This window comes from Erithacus rubecula (assembly GCF_903797595.1).
Source record: "Erithacus rubecula genome assembly, chromosome: 29".
In the NCBI taxonomy this organism is placed as follows: domain Eukaryota; kingdom Metazoa; phylum Chordata; class Aves; order Passeriformes; family Muscicapidae; genus Erithacus; species Erithacus rubecula.
Genome location: NC_136681.1, coordinates 1,878,456 through 1,894,881, shown reverse-complemented (window position 1 = coordinate 1,894,881; position 16,426 = coordinate 1,878,456). Strand labels below are relative to the sequence as shown.

The following is a 16,426-nucleotide window of genomic DNA, read 5'->3' as shown; positions in this document are numbered from 1 at the left end:
TTATTCTTCTCTCCCTTGCTTGCTGGTGCTGGTACCTGTGGCAAAGCTGGTGCAGCATGAAAATATCAGTTACTGTTAATTTTGAAGTATTTTTGCATGGAAAAAAAATGGGTAGGATGAAAATTCCAAGCATATTTTATACTGTGCGTGTATCTGTCTGTATATATTTCTATGTATCTATGCATATGTAAAATATTACAAAGATAAAATATATGCTTTTTAAAATATATAAATAAATATACAAGTCTAGATCTAAGAAATATGCAACTAGACCTAAGAAATACATAACTACAATTTATATGTATATGACAGATTTATAAATAATTATTTAATTTATAAATATATGACAGATAAACATATATAAAATACAAATATATAAAAATGCATATAATATTTGTGCACATATGTAATATTTGTGGGGAAAATATTTAAAGAAATGAATAAATAATGTACATAAATAAATAAATAAATACATTTACACACATATTCATGTATAAAATAATCACAACTCAAAATCAGACACTTGGCTGTGCCCAGACCCATTTTCCTGGAAAAAGGAAATTGAACCAAACCACAAAAAGCCTTTGCAACCTCCTTCTTCCCATGTGTTTTTTAGCTCAGAGTCCCTTATTTAGGCTGATTAAAACTTCTCCATTTCTTCTCCTTTGGCAAATGTCCAAGTGGGTTTGTTTTCTATTTCATCAGAAAATTATAAAAAAAAAAAAAAAAAAAAAAAAAAAAAGGAGGGGGTGGCATTTGTTTTGCAGAGTGAAAGCTCCCGTGGTTTAGCTCAGCTCCTCAAGTTTTCTGCCTTGGAATTTATGAAATTTTCCACTAGAGCATCACAAGATTTTTAAGGCAGCAAAACCACGTCCACCTTTTGGTAGGAATGTGGGGATTTTGAGGCTCAGCCCGTGGCAGAAGGAGAGCTCATGGCTGGGCTGCTTCAGCTCTTGTGGGATCCAAGGATTTAGGAAAAGCCATCCTTGGAATTGGGTTCAGCTCCTGTGGACATTGCTCTGCTCACTCCCAGATCTGGCAGAGTTTCAAATGGAGCCATCCTGGAGAATTATCAATGCAAGATGGAATAAATAACTGCACTCTTCAGCTTTTATATTTATTGGGAATAATAAATACGAATTCCTGCTCCAGTGCTCCTGGCTGTGATGCAGATGGGGTTAACTGAGATATGGGAAAGGTATTTTCAACATCACTTATGATAATTAAGTTTTGAATCTTGTTTGAGGGAGTTGTGTGTGCTGCTGTCCAATCCAGAATAAAAATAGTGATTAATGATGATATTTTTCATATGCAAATGAATATCTGATCTATAGGTAGCGACAAATTGTCATAACAGAACAAACCAAGCAAGGGTTTTTATTCAGAAGTGAATATTTATGCAGTGTGGGTGCAGACACAGTCTGGATGCAGATATAGGGGAGGACAGGTTGGTTTCTATGGATTGTTTTGTGGATTGTTATTTATTTTTCGGAATGGAGTTGAACTCTTGACCCATCCTGTGTCCCAATCTTTTTCCTGCTCCTTCAGAGGGCTGGATCCTGGGGCTGGCCAGGGTAACTCCATCTGGGATGGATTGCAGGGGCAAGCACTGAGCCAGGAACGAGGAATTGGGATGGAAGGGCTGGAACCTGACCTTGAAATGTGTGCAATTTTCATTTTTGGTAGAGAGTGGAGTCATCAGTGGCGCACAGACACCCCCAGAGATCCAGGCTGAGCAGAGAGTTCCTGGGCCACAGTGGGAAATACTATAAATATTTAAAAATGAAATAACACACGATGGCTGGCTCATGACTGACTTTATGAAGCACTGCCACCATTTTGGCAGCTGGAGTGGGATTTGGGCAGGGAGTTGTTCCCCAAATAACTGATGGGGGTGTGTAGCACAGGGAGAGATGAAAATGGCACAAATATCCAAATTTTAGGAGCTGTTAAAGCTGTTCAGAACATTCCAGGGCTGCCCTCTGAGCAACCCGGGTGTGCCTGAGCCAGAAATGGTCCCTGTGGGATCCTGGAGTTGCTCTGAGCATTCAGCTCCTGGCAGCTGCTGGGCAAAGAGACTCCCAGAATCAGCTCAGGGAGCTCCTGCTGCCCCTGCCCCTGTTCCACATCCCTCTGACACCTTCCTGGTGAGCTGGGAATTAACCCAGTCCTGATAAACTGGGAATTAACCCAGCACTGGTGAGCTGGGATAAACCAGCCCTGGTGAACTGGGAATTAACCCAGCCTTGGAGAGCTGGGAATTAACTCAGCACTGGTGAACCAGGAATTAACCCAGTCCTGGTCAACTGGAAATTAACCCAGTCCAGGTGAGCTGGGAATTAACCCAAACCTGGGGAACTGGGAATTAAACCAGTCCAGGTGATCTGGGAATTAAACCAGTCCTGATAAACTGGGAATTAACCCAGTCCAGGTGAACTGGGAATTAACCCAACCTTGGTGAGCTGAGAATTAACTCAGCCTTGGTGAACTGGGAATTAATCCAAACCTGGGAAACGGAATTAACCCAGTCCTAGTGAGTTGGGAATTAACCCAGACCTGGTGAATTTGGAATTAACCGAATCCTGGTGAACCAGGAATTAACTCAGCCCTGGTAATCTGGGCATTAAGACGGACACAGCCGGGTGAGAACCTGCCGAGATGTCCCAGCCCGGGTCCCTCCCTGGTCCCTGAAGGATCCCGGCTCTGGCACTGGAGAGCCACGGGAGAGGAGCTCCGGAGCAAAAAAAAAAGGTGTCACTGATTCTGCAGCTTCAGTTCTGCCTTGTTTATCAAAGTCAGTGTTTTTCTGACTAAAAGGCACTTAGATTTAAAAAGAAAAAAAATTACAGGCTACGAGGCAAGGGAATTAACCCTGTCCCGGCCAGAGCAGGACACGAAGTGTTTACATTTGGAGTTGCTGCCTGCAGTCAAAACAAATGCCTTTTGTGGGGATGATCGGTGCGATCACAGCCTCTGTGCCGAGACTCTCACTTTTAACCTGCAGACATTCCTTTTCCTGCCCCCTCCTCCCTCGGGAATACAGGAGGAAAAAAAAAAAAAAGAAGAACAGTTTAGAATTTGCCCAAGCCAAATACCCAGGTCAGGTGGATTAGAGCGAGCTCAGGCTGGCAAATCCCACGGGGGGCAGGTGTTCTGTTTGGCGTCTCTGCCCGAAAATCCCGCACCACAAACATTCCATAATCCAGGGCAGCCGCAGGGGTCTGGGCAAGGCAATGCTGTGTCTTTAATTTTCTTTCGCGAGGGAAAGCGGAGTCTGCAGAGCCATGACAGCCTCACTTGTTCAGCCCTCGATGCGCGTTGGGTTTTCTCCAGTGGAGGGCACTCGGTGTTGCACAAACTCCAGCCTCGGCACCCACCAGCTCCGGAGCATCATCGCGCTCTGGAAAGCCTCGGAATTAGACGAGAGCTGCCTCTCAGCACAGCTACAAAACACTTTAAACCCGACCAGCTAAATGGATAAACCGAGCCTGCGGGGCTGCTAAGCCGGGCTCTGGCATAGCAGGGGAGGCCCCGAGAGCTGCGGGAGCCGGAGGAGGATGGATCGCTGTGCCCGGCGATGGCAAAGGGCGGCAGAATGAGGGATGCCAGGCGCCGGCAGAGCTTTGGTCCTTCCTCCCGGAGAAGTTGGTTCGCCTCCATCGCCCGCTCCGGCTTTTCTCGCCGATTGCCACTTCACGCCGCCGGCTCTCTGATGACTTCCACAATGGCTCTCAGAGCTTAGAGTCCCTCCCTACCCCCCCACACTCCCCCCATCCTCCGTCCTGCCTTCCCCACCCCCAACCCCTTCCCTATCCTTTCCCTTCCTCATCCCCAAAATTCTCGCTGGTCCTCTCCGGGGAACTTTGTGGGGTTCCTGGCGGGCACGCTGGATGGCGGCGGGGCGAGTGCCAGCCCGGCTGTGACATGAAGATGCTGCTGGTTTAAAGCGAAGGAACCGGTTTGGGAAAAGAGACAGAGAGAGAGGAGAAGGGAAATAAAAAATAAAAGGGAAGAGAGAGGAGAAAACAGCTGGAGGAAGGCGAAGGAGGACGTTATTGATGACAAAAGGATGGGTGAGTGAACTTTTGTGGTTTGTTCGCTGGCACAGCTGCAGCTGTGGGGTGGATTTTGCAGCTGGATTATTCGGCGGCGGCGGGGGGGCAGCGGGAGGCAGCAGCAGCAGCGCGTTCCGCTGCCAGGTGACTCAGACTCTCTGTACTTGCCTTTGTATTTTTAGCCCTTGTCCCCCTCTCCAGGCGCGCACACACACACACACCTTTCCCAGGGGTGAATTCATTCCTGCCCCGAGTGAGGCGAAGGGATTCCTGCCCAGGAGCAAAGCACCTGCACGGGCACCGGGAGCTGCGGCTGTGCCCGGTCCTCAAATCCCTGCGGCTGTGCCCGGGTCCCCAAATTCCTAATGCCCGGCTCCCCAAATCCCTGGTGCCCGGCTCCCCAAATCCTTAGTGCCTGGCTCCCCAAATCCCTGGTGCCCGGCTCCCCAAATCCTTAGTGCCTGGCTCCCCAAATTCCTAATGTCTGGCTTCCCCAAATCGCTAGTGTCCGCCTCCCCAAATTCCTGGTGCCCGGCTCCCCAAATTCCTGGTGACCAGCTCCCCAAATTCCTAATGCCCGGCTCCCCAAATCCCTGGTGCCCGGCTCCCCAAATTCCTGCCACTGTCCCCCCGATCCCCCGGCACCATTCGGGCTGGCGTTAACACTTTGCAGGATGTGGGAAGCCAAGGGGAGCGAGGGGGGAGTTGTTTCTTGCTTAGGTGGTTTTGAAGAGGCTGAAAAGATGCCCCTGGTACCTCTGCTACATTTCCAGCAGTCATTTGCCAGTCGGGTTTTTTTGTTGTTTTTTTGTGGGTTTTTTTTCCGAGTGTGACAGGTTTATTCCCCTCCTTCCTTCCCCAGCCCCCGAGTCTGTAACAGCCAGAACATATATCTAGAGCTGGCTGCTGCTGGCAAAGAGAACGGAGCAAAAAAAAAAAAAAAAGAGGATTTAAATTACAAAATCTGCCCATGAAAGTGGAAGGCAGGGGCATTCTAGATCAGGAATTATTTTTTGCAGATTGCCCCTATGTTAAAAATTGGATTAAAGACCTGCAGCACTGGGTTGGTTTTGTGTGTGCGTGGCAAATAATAAGGTGATTATTTATCAAGGAGATATGAGCCCTTGAAATATTTCCTGTTGGAAGAATGCATTTTCATTCTCAGCAAGGCTGCAACTCTGGACAGAGGCAGCAGCCCTAAAATTATTCCAGGCTTGCAGATGGGTGTTGGGGGTTCTGACACCCCCTCCACGCCCTCTCATAATTATTCAGGATTCTATATATTCAATTATTACATATGTCCTCACATCCAGCACTGCTGCTGCATGACAAACATGACACCTTAAAGGCAAACCCTTAAAATCAACCAGGAGAGAGGAATTGAAAGAGGAGAATTCCCCCTTTAAACTTTCTGGGTTTGCTGCTATCTGGAAGTGTTGGGATGGGTATTTTCATCATCTACTGGATTAATTCTAATTAATAACGGTTTAGGCATTCACAGCTATTTGTGGATAAGTTTAAATGAACATGGGTTAGGGCAGTGGATCATTTGAAAGGATCACATCTCCTATTTTTACCTGGCATTGGGGTCTCATGCCAGCATTCCTGGAACGCTTCTCTGTAAGGATGAACTTTGTTTCTCTGCATCTATTTCTGTATTTTAGGTACATAAAACCCATGAGTTTTACTTAAACCTACTCTTAAACTCGTATCACTCAGTGCCAAAAGAAAATCCTTTACTTAGTGCCTCATTTTACAATAAATACACTCTACAAAGATGAACCAAACTTCAGGAGAAGTAGATTTCACTCTTCCTGGGGTAATTTGGGGGGGGGACTGCACTTGCAGTTGCTCTCCTTGAGGAACACGTTGAGCAGCACGTAGGAGCAGAAGCTCTGGCTCATTTCCTCCCCAGCACTATGGAGCATCCAGCACAGTGACTTGACAAATATGTTTATTGTTCAAACCTCGGCACGGAGCGCTGAGGACACCCCAGCTCCTCGGGGACAGGAGCACAGCCGGGAGGGAACAGGCTCCCTGCGCTCCTGGGGGAGTCTGGTGGAGATGGGGGCAGCAGAGATGGCCAGGATTTGCATCACAAAGAGTCGAGGCATGAGGAGAACAGGTTGTCTCCCAAATCCCCCGCCCCGGGAGCCCCCAGCAATGCACGATCTGCTAATTGCTCTGCAAGGCTTTCCAACGACCCTTTTTCCCTGTGCATCCTGCAGGTTTCCATGTAACCGAGCGGCGGGGAGGCTGCAGGGCGCTGCTGGGGCTGCTGCCCCTGGCGCTGCTGCTGCTGCTGGGGCCGGCGGGTGCGCAGCGTGCCTGCCCCAGGAGCTGCCGCTGCGACGGCAAGATCGTGTACTGCGAGTCGCACGCCTTCCGCGACATCCCCCACAACATCTCCGGCGGCTCCCAGGGCTTGTCCCTGCGCTACAACAGCATCCAGAAGCTCAAATCCCACCAGTTCGCCGGCCTCAACCAGCTCATATGGCTCTACCTGGACCACAACTACATCAGCTCCGTGGATGAGGACGCCTTCCAGGGGATCCGCCGGCTGAAGGAGCTGATCCTGAGCTCCAACAAAATCACCCACCTGCACAACAAGACCTTCCACCCCGTGCCCAACCTCCGCAACCTGGACCTGTCCTACAACAAGCTGCAGGTGCTGCAGGCCGAGCAGTTCAAGGGCCTGCGCAAGCTGCTGATCCTGCACCTGAGGTCCAACTCGCTGAAAACCGTCCCCATCCGCGTGTTCCAGGACTGCCGCAACCTCGACTTCCTGGATCTGGGCTACAACCGCCTGCGCAGCTTGTCCCGCAACGCCTTCGCCGGCCTGCTGAAGCTGACAGAGCTCCACTTGGAGCACAACCAGTTTTCTAAGATCAATTTTGCCCACTTCCCGCGGCTCTTCAACCTCCGCTCCATTTACTTGCAGTGGAATAGGATCCGCTCCATCAGCCAGGGCTTGACGTGGACCTGGAGTTCCTTGCACAACTTGGATTTATCGGGCAACGACATCGCAGGGGTAGAGCCCGGCACCTTCCAGTGCCTGCCCAACCTGCAAAAGCTGAACCTGGATTCCAACAAACTCACCAACATCTCCCAGGAGACCATCAACACGTGGATCTCGCTCATCTCCATCACCCTGTCCGGGAATATGTGGGAATGTACTCGAAGCATTTGCCCTCTGTTTAATTGGCTTAAGAATTTCAAGGGGAATAAGGAGAGCACCATGATCTGCGCAGGGCCCAAACACATCCAGGGCGAGAAGGTGAGCGACGCCGTGGAAACCTACAACATCTGCGCCGAAATCCAGGTGGTGGCTACCGAAAGATCCTACCAGGCTCCCAAAACCCCCCAGAGACCCTTGTTCATCCCTAAACCCACCGTTTCCAAACTGGAGAGCCACCAGCCCACACCCGCCGCGCCGAGCCCGTCCGCGGCCATCCCGACGCCGGCGGTGGAGCCGGAATACGAGCACGTCTCCTTCCACAAGATCATTGCAGGGAGTGTGGCCCTCTTCCTCTCCGTGGCCATGATCCTGCTGGTCATCTACGTGTCCTGGAAGCGTTATCCCGCCAGCATGAAGCAGCTCCAGCAGCACACGCTCATGAAGAGGCGCAGGAAAAAGGCCCGGGAGTCGGAGAGGCAAATGAACTCCCCTTTGCAGGAATATTACGTGGACTACAAGCCAACAAACTCTGAGACCATGGATGTATCTGTTAATGGATCTGGGCCCTGCACCTACACCATCTCTGGCTCCAGGGAATGCGAGGTATGAACCATGATCCTCCTAAAACCATTTCAGCTGCTGGGAAGGAGAGGTAAATGTTTGAAGCTCTTGAGGTATCTCTAAATATTAGAAAGATTAATGAGATTTTGTTCTTTTTTTTTTATTCGTTTCCTGCTTTGGGGTTTGCTCTGTGGAAGGTTCTCTCGCGTTAAATGACAACAGGCAGGGAAGGGATGGTGATTATTTTGAATAATTAAGACTTATTAAAAAAGCGATTAAGTTGGAGTCAACAACTGTGATAAAGGCATCTGGAGTGTTGTTCTCCTCCTGTTTGCACCCATTTGATGAGCTGTGGCTACAAGAGAATCCTATTTCTAATGGATTGGTAGATACAGAGGAGCTTAAGAGCCTTTTCTGGTTCAAAACTAAATATGGAAACCTCTTTTCTCCAGACCCCACATCAAATCTTGAGGGGGTTGTGGCCCATTTAATGATCATGCCAAAGATTTCCTGCATTTCTGACCTGGTTCAGGAGCAAACCAGGGGACAACAGGACTGCAGCAGGATCTTGGAGTTGTTTTCCTGGAGCAGCAGGAGCACAGAGGCTCCTCTGGACGTGTCAAAATGCACATTTGCAAATGTCTGGGTCGGGAGAAGGGGATTCTTGGAGGGTTTAATTTCATTTCAGTGGTCAGTGCAGGCTTAGACAGCCCTGCTGGAGTTGATTTCCACAATCTTCAGGCCGTGTCAGGATCTGACCCAGGAACACAGCCAGGAAAAGCTCTCTGTGCTTCTCTTCTGCTGTCCAGCTGTGCAAAGAAATTCCAAATTTTGCTGCTCCCCTGCCCATGACTCCTCTGCTGTGGGTGCAGGGGATGGGTGTGCTTGGAATGCTGCTGCTGGTTTAGAGCTGGCAAAGGAGGATTTGCACAATTCCACTGCAGTCCTGGTCCCTTAATCCTGCTTGTGATGTGGCACCAGGTGGATTTTGCTTCCTTGGTTGTGGATGTTCTGCCTGAGAGTGTTTCCTGTGCCTGTTGGAGTTTATTCCCACCCTTTTGTGCAGTTTGTGGGAATTCTGAGCCCTGGCTTTGGCACTGCTGTGGGAGGTGTGGTGAAGATGAGCAGAGTGGGATCTGCACTTCTGGCATCTGGATTGTTCCAAACTCAAATGTTTTCACTCTCTGACAATGGTGAGCCTTTGAGAAGTTTCTTATCTGGCATCTGAAATCCCCAGATGGTTTGGACTGTGGAGTTAAGGGCAAGCAAGAAAGATGCAGTGGTTTGGGGTTTCTCTGGAGCAGAGTTGTGTTCAGAACATAAAACCACCTGCCCTGTCCCTGACATCACTCCAGGAAAATGCAGGATGAAGGTTTGGTTTATTCACTGGTACCAGCACAGGTAGAGAATGAGTGATGTTCAAGCTCTTTTGAATTCCCCTGGCTCTCACAAAGAATATTAATCTGGCCCAGAAGAATCTGTCCCATTCACACTCAGGTTTAACACCACTGAGGTTTCATTTCCTTAAAATGAACATTAAAGTGAACATTTCATTAAAATGTTGCTTAATTTACTCGGTGGTAGTAAACAGCTGAATGTGCTCATCATAACTGAGCATCCAGGTAATGACACCATCATCCCTCATGCATTTTGGATCACAGAAGGTAGGGATGATGTTTGGGAGACTGGAATTTGGATAATTTGGATTACAGCAGGTAATTACAAGGCCCAGGAGGTGCAGTTGGTGTAATTCCCCCAGGTGGTCATGGTTGTTACACACTAAACACCAGGGACTCCAGCTCACCTGGGCTCCAGGTGCTGTGGCAGCACCAGAATGGTTTAATTTGGGTTAAATTAAACTGATAACAGCTCTGCAGGACTGAGGGGGAGGTTGTTGTCCCTCTGGGTGTAAATCAACCTGTGCAGGATGCCCCAGAGCTGTGTCTGACAGGTCACTCTGCGCTCCTGTTATTGAACATCCAGTGGCTCTTTGCATGCTGTTGGAGACTAATAAATAATAGAGAATAATAAAGACTTCAGGAGATGGAAAGCAGATCATTGAAGGCACATGTAGCAACCCAAAGCCCCCACTGAAATCCTGTCTTCAGCTTGGATTTGACATTCTGCGTCTCCATAGCTACAAGGTTCCACTTGTAAAAGGAGAGATATTCACTGTACAGCACTTAAAAATGGTAAAAAAAACCCTTGTAGAGTCTTCAGCAGTGGAAAGGGTTTGTGTTTGGTGGAAAAAAAAATAGGAAATGGAGCCTCTCTTTATTTCCCAATTTACCTGTACTCGTGGACAACAATTATTTTGTGCAGGTGTGATGCAGCTCAGGCCCATCCTCCACTGGGGCTGCCTGGATCATTCCCTGTGCTCAGACTGAGGTTTCTCCCAAAAAAAGAAGTCCCCAGAGGGGAGAGCAGTGCCTGGATGTCTCTGTGAGGGCAGGCAGGCTCCAGGACTCAGTGCTCAGCAGATGATGGATTTTCCTTCTCTCAGCAATATTTCCCAAAGCATTGTGTTCACCCCCCGTGCCTGGGGGCAGCTGAGGCTCCACAAATGGTGTGGTTTTGGGGAAGGCTGATGGATCAGGTCCATCTGAACTGGGAGATGCCTGGTCAGACACTGCTGGGGGTGGTGGGGTGGTTTTTGGGGTCAGGGGAGCAGAGCTGGGACCTTCCCAGGGATGATTTGGGTCTCATCTCATCCCTAATCCACTTCTTTTCCATGGCAGAACTGGGAATAACATGCTGGGCTATTTCCACGGGTTCTTTCCTCCACAGCAGCTCCAGGGTGGTGTTGATTTAAAATTCCCTTCTCCCAGTCCTGCTTCAGGAGTTTTTCCTTGTGCAGGGGAGAGAGAGCCAAAGGCAGGCTGGCTGCAAACAGTGGGATTATAATCACTGACACCTGGCCTGTGCTCCTCTCTTTAGTCTCTTGGCAAGGCTTGCTAAAATAACTGGATGCTCCTGATTTTGGCTCTGGCCATCCAGTTAGCAGAGTGCTGCTCCCTCAGCCTGGGATTTGCTTTGTGCATCTCCCTCCCTCTCAGTTTCCCATTTATTTGTGCATTTGCTGGAGATCTGGAAGCTGTAAAAAAGGGATTTCACTGAGCCAGCTCTGGTGTTCTGTATTTCATGCATATCACACTCACAGAATATCTGGGAATGGCTGGCTGGGAAGGTGGTGTGGGCAGAAGGAAAATGTTTCTGTCTCCTGGAAGGTCATTGCTGTCCCCTTTGCCAGGCTGGCAGGCACTAAACAAACACCAGGCAGACAGGTGAGCAGCGTTTTTGTGTGAACTGAGCACTGTGAGGTCGCTTTTTACACCTCTCCTTCTCCATGTCTGGCTGTGCCCCGTGGATAAACAGCCACCTGCTCACACACAGGGGCACAGGAGTGAAAACAGGGCTGGCTGTCACTTGTGTTCACACCTTTTAAACCAGACACACACAATCACCTTCAGCTGGAGCTCTGCTCCTTCCCCTCCTTCCACTGGGAGGAAATGCATGGATAAAGGAATGAAACATATGCAGGCTTGGTGGGCTGCTGCAGACCTTCTTCTGGGCCTAACTTAAAGGGAAATGTTGGCTGGTTTTATTTATTTATTCATTCATTCATTTATTTATTTATTAAACATCATGGTGCTGCTTGGAACAAGAAGCAAAGAGGATAAACCAGAACAGTTTCCATCTCCAGAGAGGGTTTAGGGTGAGGTTCCAGTTCTGTAACTCAGCATTAAAAGAGGTGCCCTGGGGGTTCAGGGGGTGTTGTGACCTCACAGGAGAAATCACTGCCTAAATTTTACATTTTTAAAATTATTTTAGGAGCAGTGGTTGCATTTTCCTTTGGTCATCAGCCTGAGGGGTTTGTGAGAAATGCTGAGCAGGGACCCCATGGCTGTGAGTCCATCAGAGCTTGGGGGAATGGGAAGGGAGATCCCACAGGTGGGACATTGCAAAGAGCAGGACCTGGAGGTGAGGAGGGAGGAGAATGGGAGCAGACACTCCTCATTAACCCTTTGTGCTCACTGCAGGGCCAAATAATTGGGGATTCCTTTCCAGTGACCCTTCTGGGACACTGTCAACTGAACTTTTCTGCTCCTTCTGTGCTGGGGCTCCTTCTCTCCTCTCTTCTTCCAGCCCTCTGTGGCTCTGGAACCCAAATTTGTGTTGGGCTGTGACCTGAGGGTGAATCAGCCCCAGGCAAGTGTCCCAAGCCCTGGGTTTGTGTGGGAGGGTGAGGAAAGGGGAAGGGGACAGTGCAGCTCCTGCCCATGGCAGGAACAGCTCAGAGGAGGCACATTTTAGAAATCATTGAATCATAGAATGGTTTGATGGAAGGAACTTTTCATCTCACCCTGTGCCACCCCCTGCCATGGGCAGGGACCTTCCACAGCCCTGCACACCCAACCTGGCCTTGGACACTGCAGGGATGGGGCAGATTTTACCACTCTGAGCCTTTATTTGCCCTCAGCATTGCAAATATAACCCCAGCCTAAGGAGAGCTGTGCTGGAGAGGCACCAAGAAATGCACGGGGGCAAAATTTCCCTGGGCTCAGCACTTGCAAAGTGTGAGAGTTCCCAAAGATGTTCCCAAAATTGACTGGCCGTGTTTCCGGCGGAGCTGAGCCAGCTGTGCCTCCTGCAGCAATTGAGGGCTGCAGATTTGGAAAGGAAATGCAGGAGGATGTGGAACACTTGTCAAACTCTTACCCGGTGCTTCCTCTGGTGCCTGGCTGAGAGAGGAGCTCGTCAGGATATTTGGGATTGGGATACAGGTGCTGCTGAGACCTTGGAAGTGATGCAGAGCTCAGAGAAGGAGCTGAACCCACCTCTCCCAAATTCTCCTGGGAGAATTCTCTGAGCAGATCTCAGGCTCTGCATTTGCTCCATTAGGTCCTGAGGCTGACAGCTCGTTAACAGAGCTCTGTAATCACTGTGGATTCCCAGCCTCAGGCACAATGTCCAGCTGGGATCATCCTCCCTCTGCTTCCTCTTCACCTTTTTGCCTTCTTCCCCAAATGTTGTCACTTCCCAGAACCTTCCTGGTTTAAACTGTGCCCTGTGAGGGTGCTTAGATGGAGAAGCTGCTGCACTGAAGAGTTTTGTGCAAGAGAGGAGGAATAACACTTGTTATTCCTGTTACATTCCTGGAATTGTGACAGATGCCCTTTTCCCTCTCCACCTCCCTTTTCCTCACTCTTCCCCCTTCCCCTGCCTTTGCTTGCACTCTGTGATGTGCTGCCAGTGTTTTGAGGAGGAGAAAGGAATAGATTTTGGTGGGGCTCATGCCAGCAGGGACAACACTCATGGAATTGGGGAAGGAATCTGCTCAGTTGTGGGTTTGAATTTTGGACACACATAAAACACAAGGCACAGGCTGGGAGGGGCAAACAATTTAATTAGGAAATGTCCTGCTTCTGGAGATGGAGAGATTCTCCTCCTGGATAACAGAGCTGTCCTGAGTCTGGATGTTGGGAATTTTCCCAGAAATCCAGTGGCTGCAGAGCAGGCTAGCAATAACCAGGGCTGTGCTCATGGTTTACTCTGCTCCTGGACATTCCTTTGGACATCTGCCCCTGGCAGAAAACACCTCCAGCTTCCAGATCCCTTGGGATTGTGGTCCAGGCCCTGGAGGTGCCCCTGGTCCCACTGGAATTGTGTCTGTCCCAGGAGGAGCTGCCAGCATTGGAAGTGAGCATCCTTCCACCCTGTTAGCCATGGTGCCAACACTGTGCCATGAAAAATGGCTGAGGAATCTCTGTGGAAATCACTCCCAGCACCCTGGGACTGCCTTTCCCAGGCAGGAACTCCAGAAACCTCTGACACTGCTCAGCTTTTATCACCTCTGCCCCCTGTGCAGCCAGATGAGCTCAGGTCACCTCTGGATCTTCCCACCTCCACTAAAATCTGGATCAGTGCTGAGGGTTCCCATTCTGCTTTTCTGGAGCTTCAGGACACAGGGAAGGGATGACATGAGAGGCTGTTTTGCCTTTTTAATTTACAAGGAAATACAAGGAATTTAATTTGCAATCGATCAGATGGATCAGCCCTGGTATTCTCATGGGCAATGGATTGGGAATTCCAAGAAGGAGAAGGAAGGGAAGGCCAGAAATTGCTGATTAACTCTGATTTCTCACCTTCTGTGCATGTCCAGCTACAGCAAAACTCCCCCTTGTTTCTTAGCTCAAATGCAGATTTATTTTGGGGTTCTTTAGATACATTTGGATAAAATTGGCTGGAACAGGAACAGTTCTTGGGTGTTGGCAAGGCAGAGTCTCCATCCATGGGCAACTTCCTTCAGCAAGGCTTTGTGGGGATGCTGGAGCTTCTCTTCTTTTCTATCTTTTGTGGGACTTTCTTCCCATTTGTACTTTAAGTTCTCAAAACTCACGAGACAAGGAACAGTCTCCTGATTTCTCCTACATCACATACTTGGTGATCTTCAGCAAAATCTCTTTGCTCTGAAAGTTCCTTTTTTCCCCCTGTTCTTTCACCAATACAATTTTATTCAGTTTCCTCTGAAATGCACAATAACAAAAAGAAAAAAAAAATAATATTTGTGGGTTTAGGCTGTGGTGAAAACCAACATGATCAATTTGCCTGTGACCCAAGGGGGAATTTGATGCTGTCCTTGTGCAGTTCTGTGTTTTGTTCATGGGGAAAGACTGAGCTTATCCTTGATTTTATCCTGAGATTTGCAAGTCCTTTAGCCAAATAAAACCACAGAACATTTCCTTCCTGAGCATTTCAGCTGCAGAGGGGCTGCAGCAGGAGAGAAATGAGCTGGCTGTGGAATGTGAAATGTGAAGGGGATGTGGCACATCATGGCAGCAGCAGAGCTCAGGAATTGCAGTGGGACACAAAGCTGTGGGGCCAGGGCTTCAACTGCTCTTGGATTGGGAAAAACAACCACCAGCTCCCAGATTTGACAGGCAGGGAATGGAAGAGCCACTCACAGAGCAGGAGGTTCTTTGTAATTTTTAATTTCCCTCCATCTAAACTCTGGTCAATGTTTTTGTTCTCGTGTGGAAGGAGTGGGATTTCCTTTATGTTACTTGGGTGTTGATCCAATCAGGAGGCAATTGATGGTGAAATGTGGAAAAAATAGGATTTCCCTTTATGTTACTTGGGAGTTAATCCAATTAAAGAACAATAGCTGGTGAAAGAAGGTAAGAATTATTTGTGTTTGGGCAGCAGCTGGCAACTCCCAGGTTTAATCACTGCATGGAGTCACTTTTGTGACACAGCAAATAATCTGAGCCAGAAACAGGGAATGAGCCCTGAAGTGAGATTTCCTGGGAGGAGCTGACCAGGGAGTGGGGCAGCCCAGGATTTGGGGATCCTTTGGCAATATCCTGGTTTGGGGAGCTCCAGCTCTCAGCCTAGGGGTGGAAGAGTCCAGCCCAAGGTTAGACCTGAGGTTAGACCTCACTGCAGGGCTCCAGGCCAAGGAAGGAGCTGAGTGCCAGCTCCAGGTATCCATGGGCTCCCTCTCCATCTCTTGCACTCCCAAACCCCATTTTCCAGGTTTTTCCAATGAGCTTTGATGAATAGAAATTGAGTTGTGTGGTTTTGCTCATTTTCAGTCAGTGCTCATTAAAACCAGCTTCTCCCTCTGTGTGATGGAACATTGCTGGTTCCTCCCTGCCCCCATCCTTCACTGCCACAGCCTTTTGGATTATCTTTGGGCCATGATTTAAAAGGAACCAACAAGGCCATCAAATTCCTGCCCTGGTTCAACCAGCATTTGTTAATGTTCTAAATCATCTTGGGCCTGAAATGTGCTGCTTCTTAAATTTAGAACGATGTGATTGCCTAAAGCCTCTCCATGTGTTAATTAAATCATCATAATTGTGGTTTCTGGAGACTGACAGGTTATAAATAGTTTTCCTTCTCCCCCTCCTGCAATAATTGGTGGGAATGACAGGAGAACCAGCCATTGTTTAAGTGTGCCTCTGACACTGCTCTTCCCATTCCAACCCCATTTCTCTGCCTGACTTGATTGTCCTGAAATAATCAGCAGTGTCATCCTCAAAGGCTGCTTAATTGCCAGGCACTTCTCACATTACTGGACAAGGAGAGAAGTGCTTTTCATCATTATCCCTTTAATTTAGCGGGATGGGAGGTCAGGAGCTCCCGAGGTCAGGGCAGAGGTTCCCTGTTCACACTCCTGACAGGACACTGAATAAACACTGACATATTTTAGCCATCATTTTACCTCATTCTACCCGAGATTTTGTGGAAATAGAAGCCTTGGAGCTCTGAACATATTTTTTTTTTCTCCTCTGTTGCTGCCATGCCATTGGGTTGGAAAGGATCTCAAATCCCACCCAGTGCCACCCTGCCATGGACAGGACACTTCCCACTGTCCCAGGTTATCCCAGCCTGGCCTTGGACATTCCAGGGATCCAGGAACAGCCATGGCTCTCTGGGAATTCCATCCCACCCCTCCCCACCCTCCCAGGATGGAATTTCTTTCTAACATCCCATCCACCCCTTCAGTTCAAAGCCATTAAAGGCAGTTTAAATCACCTGGGCAGGTTCAGCTTTGCTGTTCAGTCACTGGAAAAAAAGGCAGAACAACCTGGTGGGATCACACCTGGTCTGGAAACAAATCCCAGTT

General features: G+C 48.9%; 1 protein-coding gene across 2 annotated transcripts in view; it reads left to right on the top strand.

The window, feature by feature from the left end:
* Nucleotides 1–3,141: 3,141 nt before the first annotated feature.
* Nucleotides 3,142–16,426, top strand: part of LRRTM4 (leucine rich repeat transmembrane neuronal 4) — a 188,281-nt gene continuing 174,996 nt past the window's right edge. Inside the window, exons 1-2 of one of the 2 annotated variants that reach the window (XM_079328736.1) lie at nt 3,142–4,073; nt 6,284–7,836. In XM_079328736.1, coding sequence (XP_079184862.1) covers nt 4,070–4,073; nt 6,284–7,836 — 1,557 coding nt within the window. In that variant the 5' untranslated portion in view covers nt 3,142–4,069. Of the gene's footprint in view, nt 4,074–6,283; nt 7,886–16,426 lie in introns of both variants that reach the window. The other variant, XM_079328737.1, reaches the window with a different exon arrangement.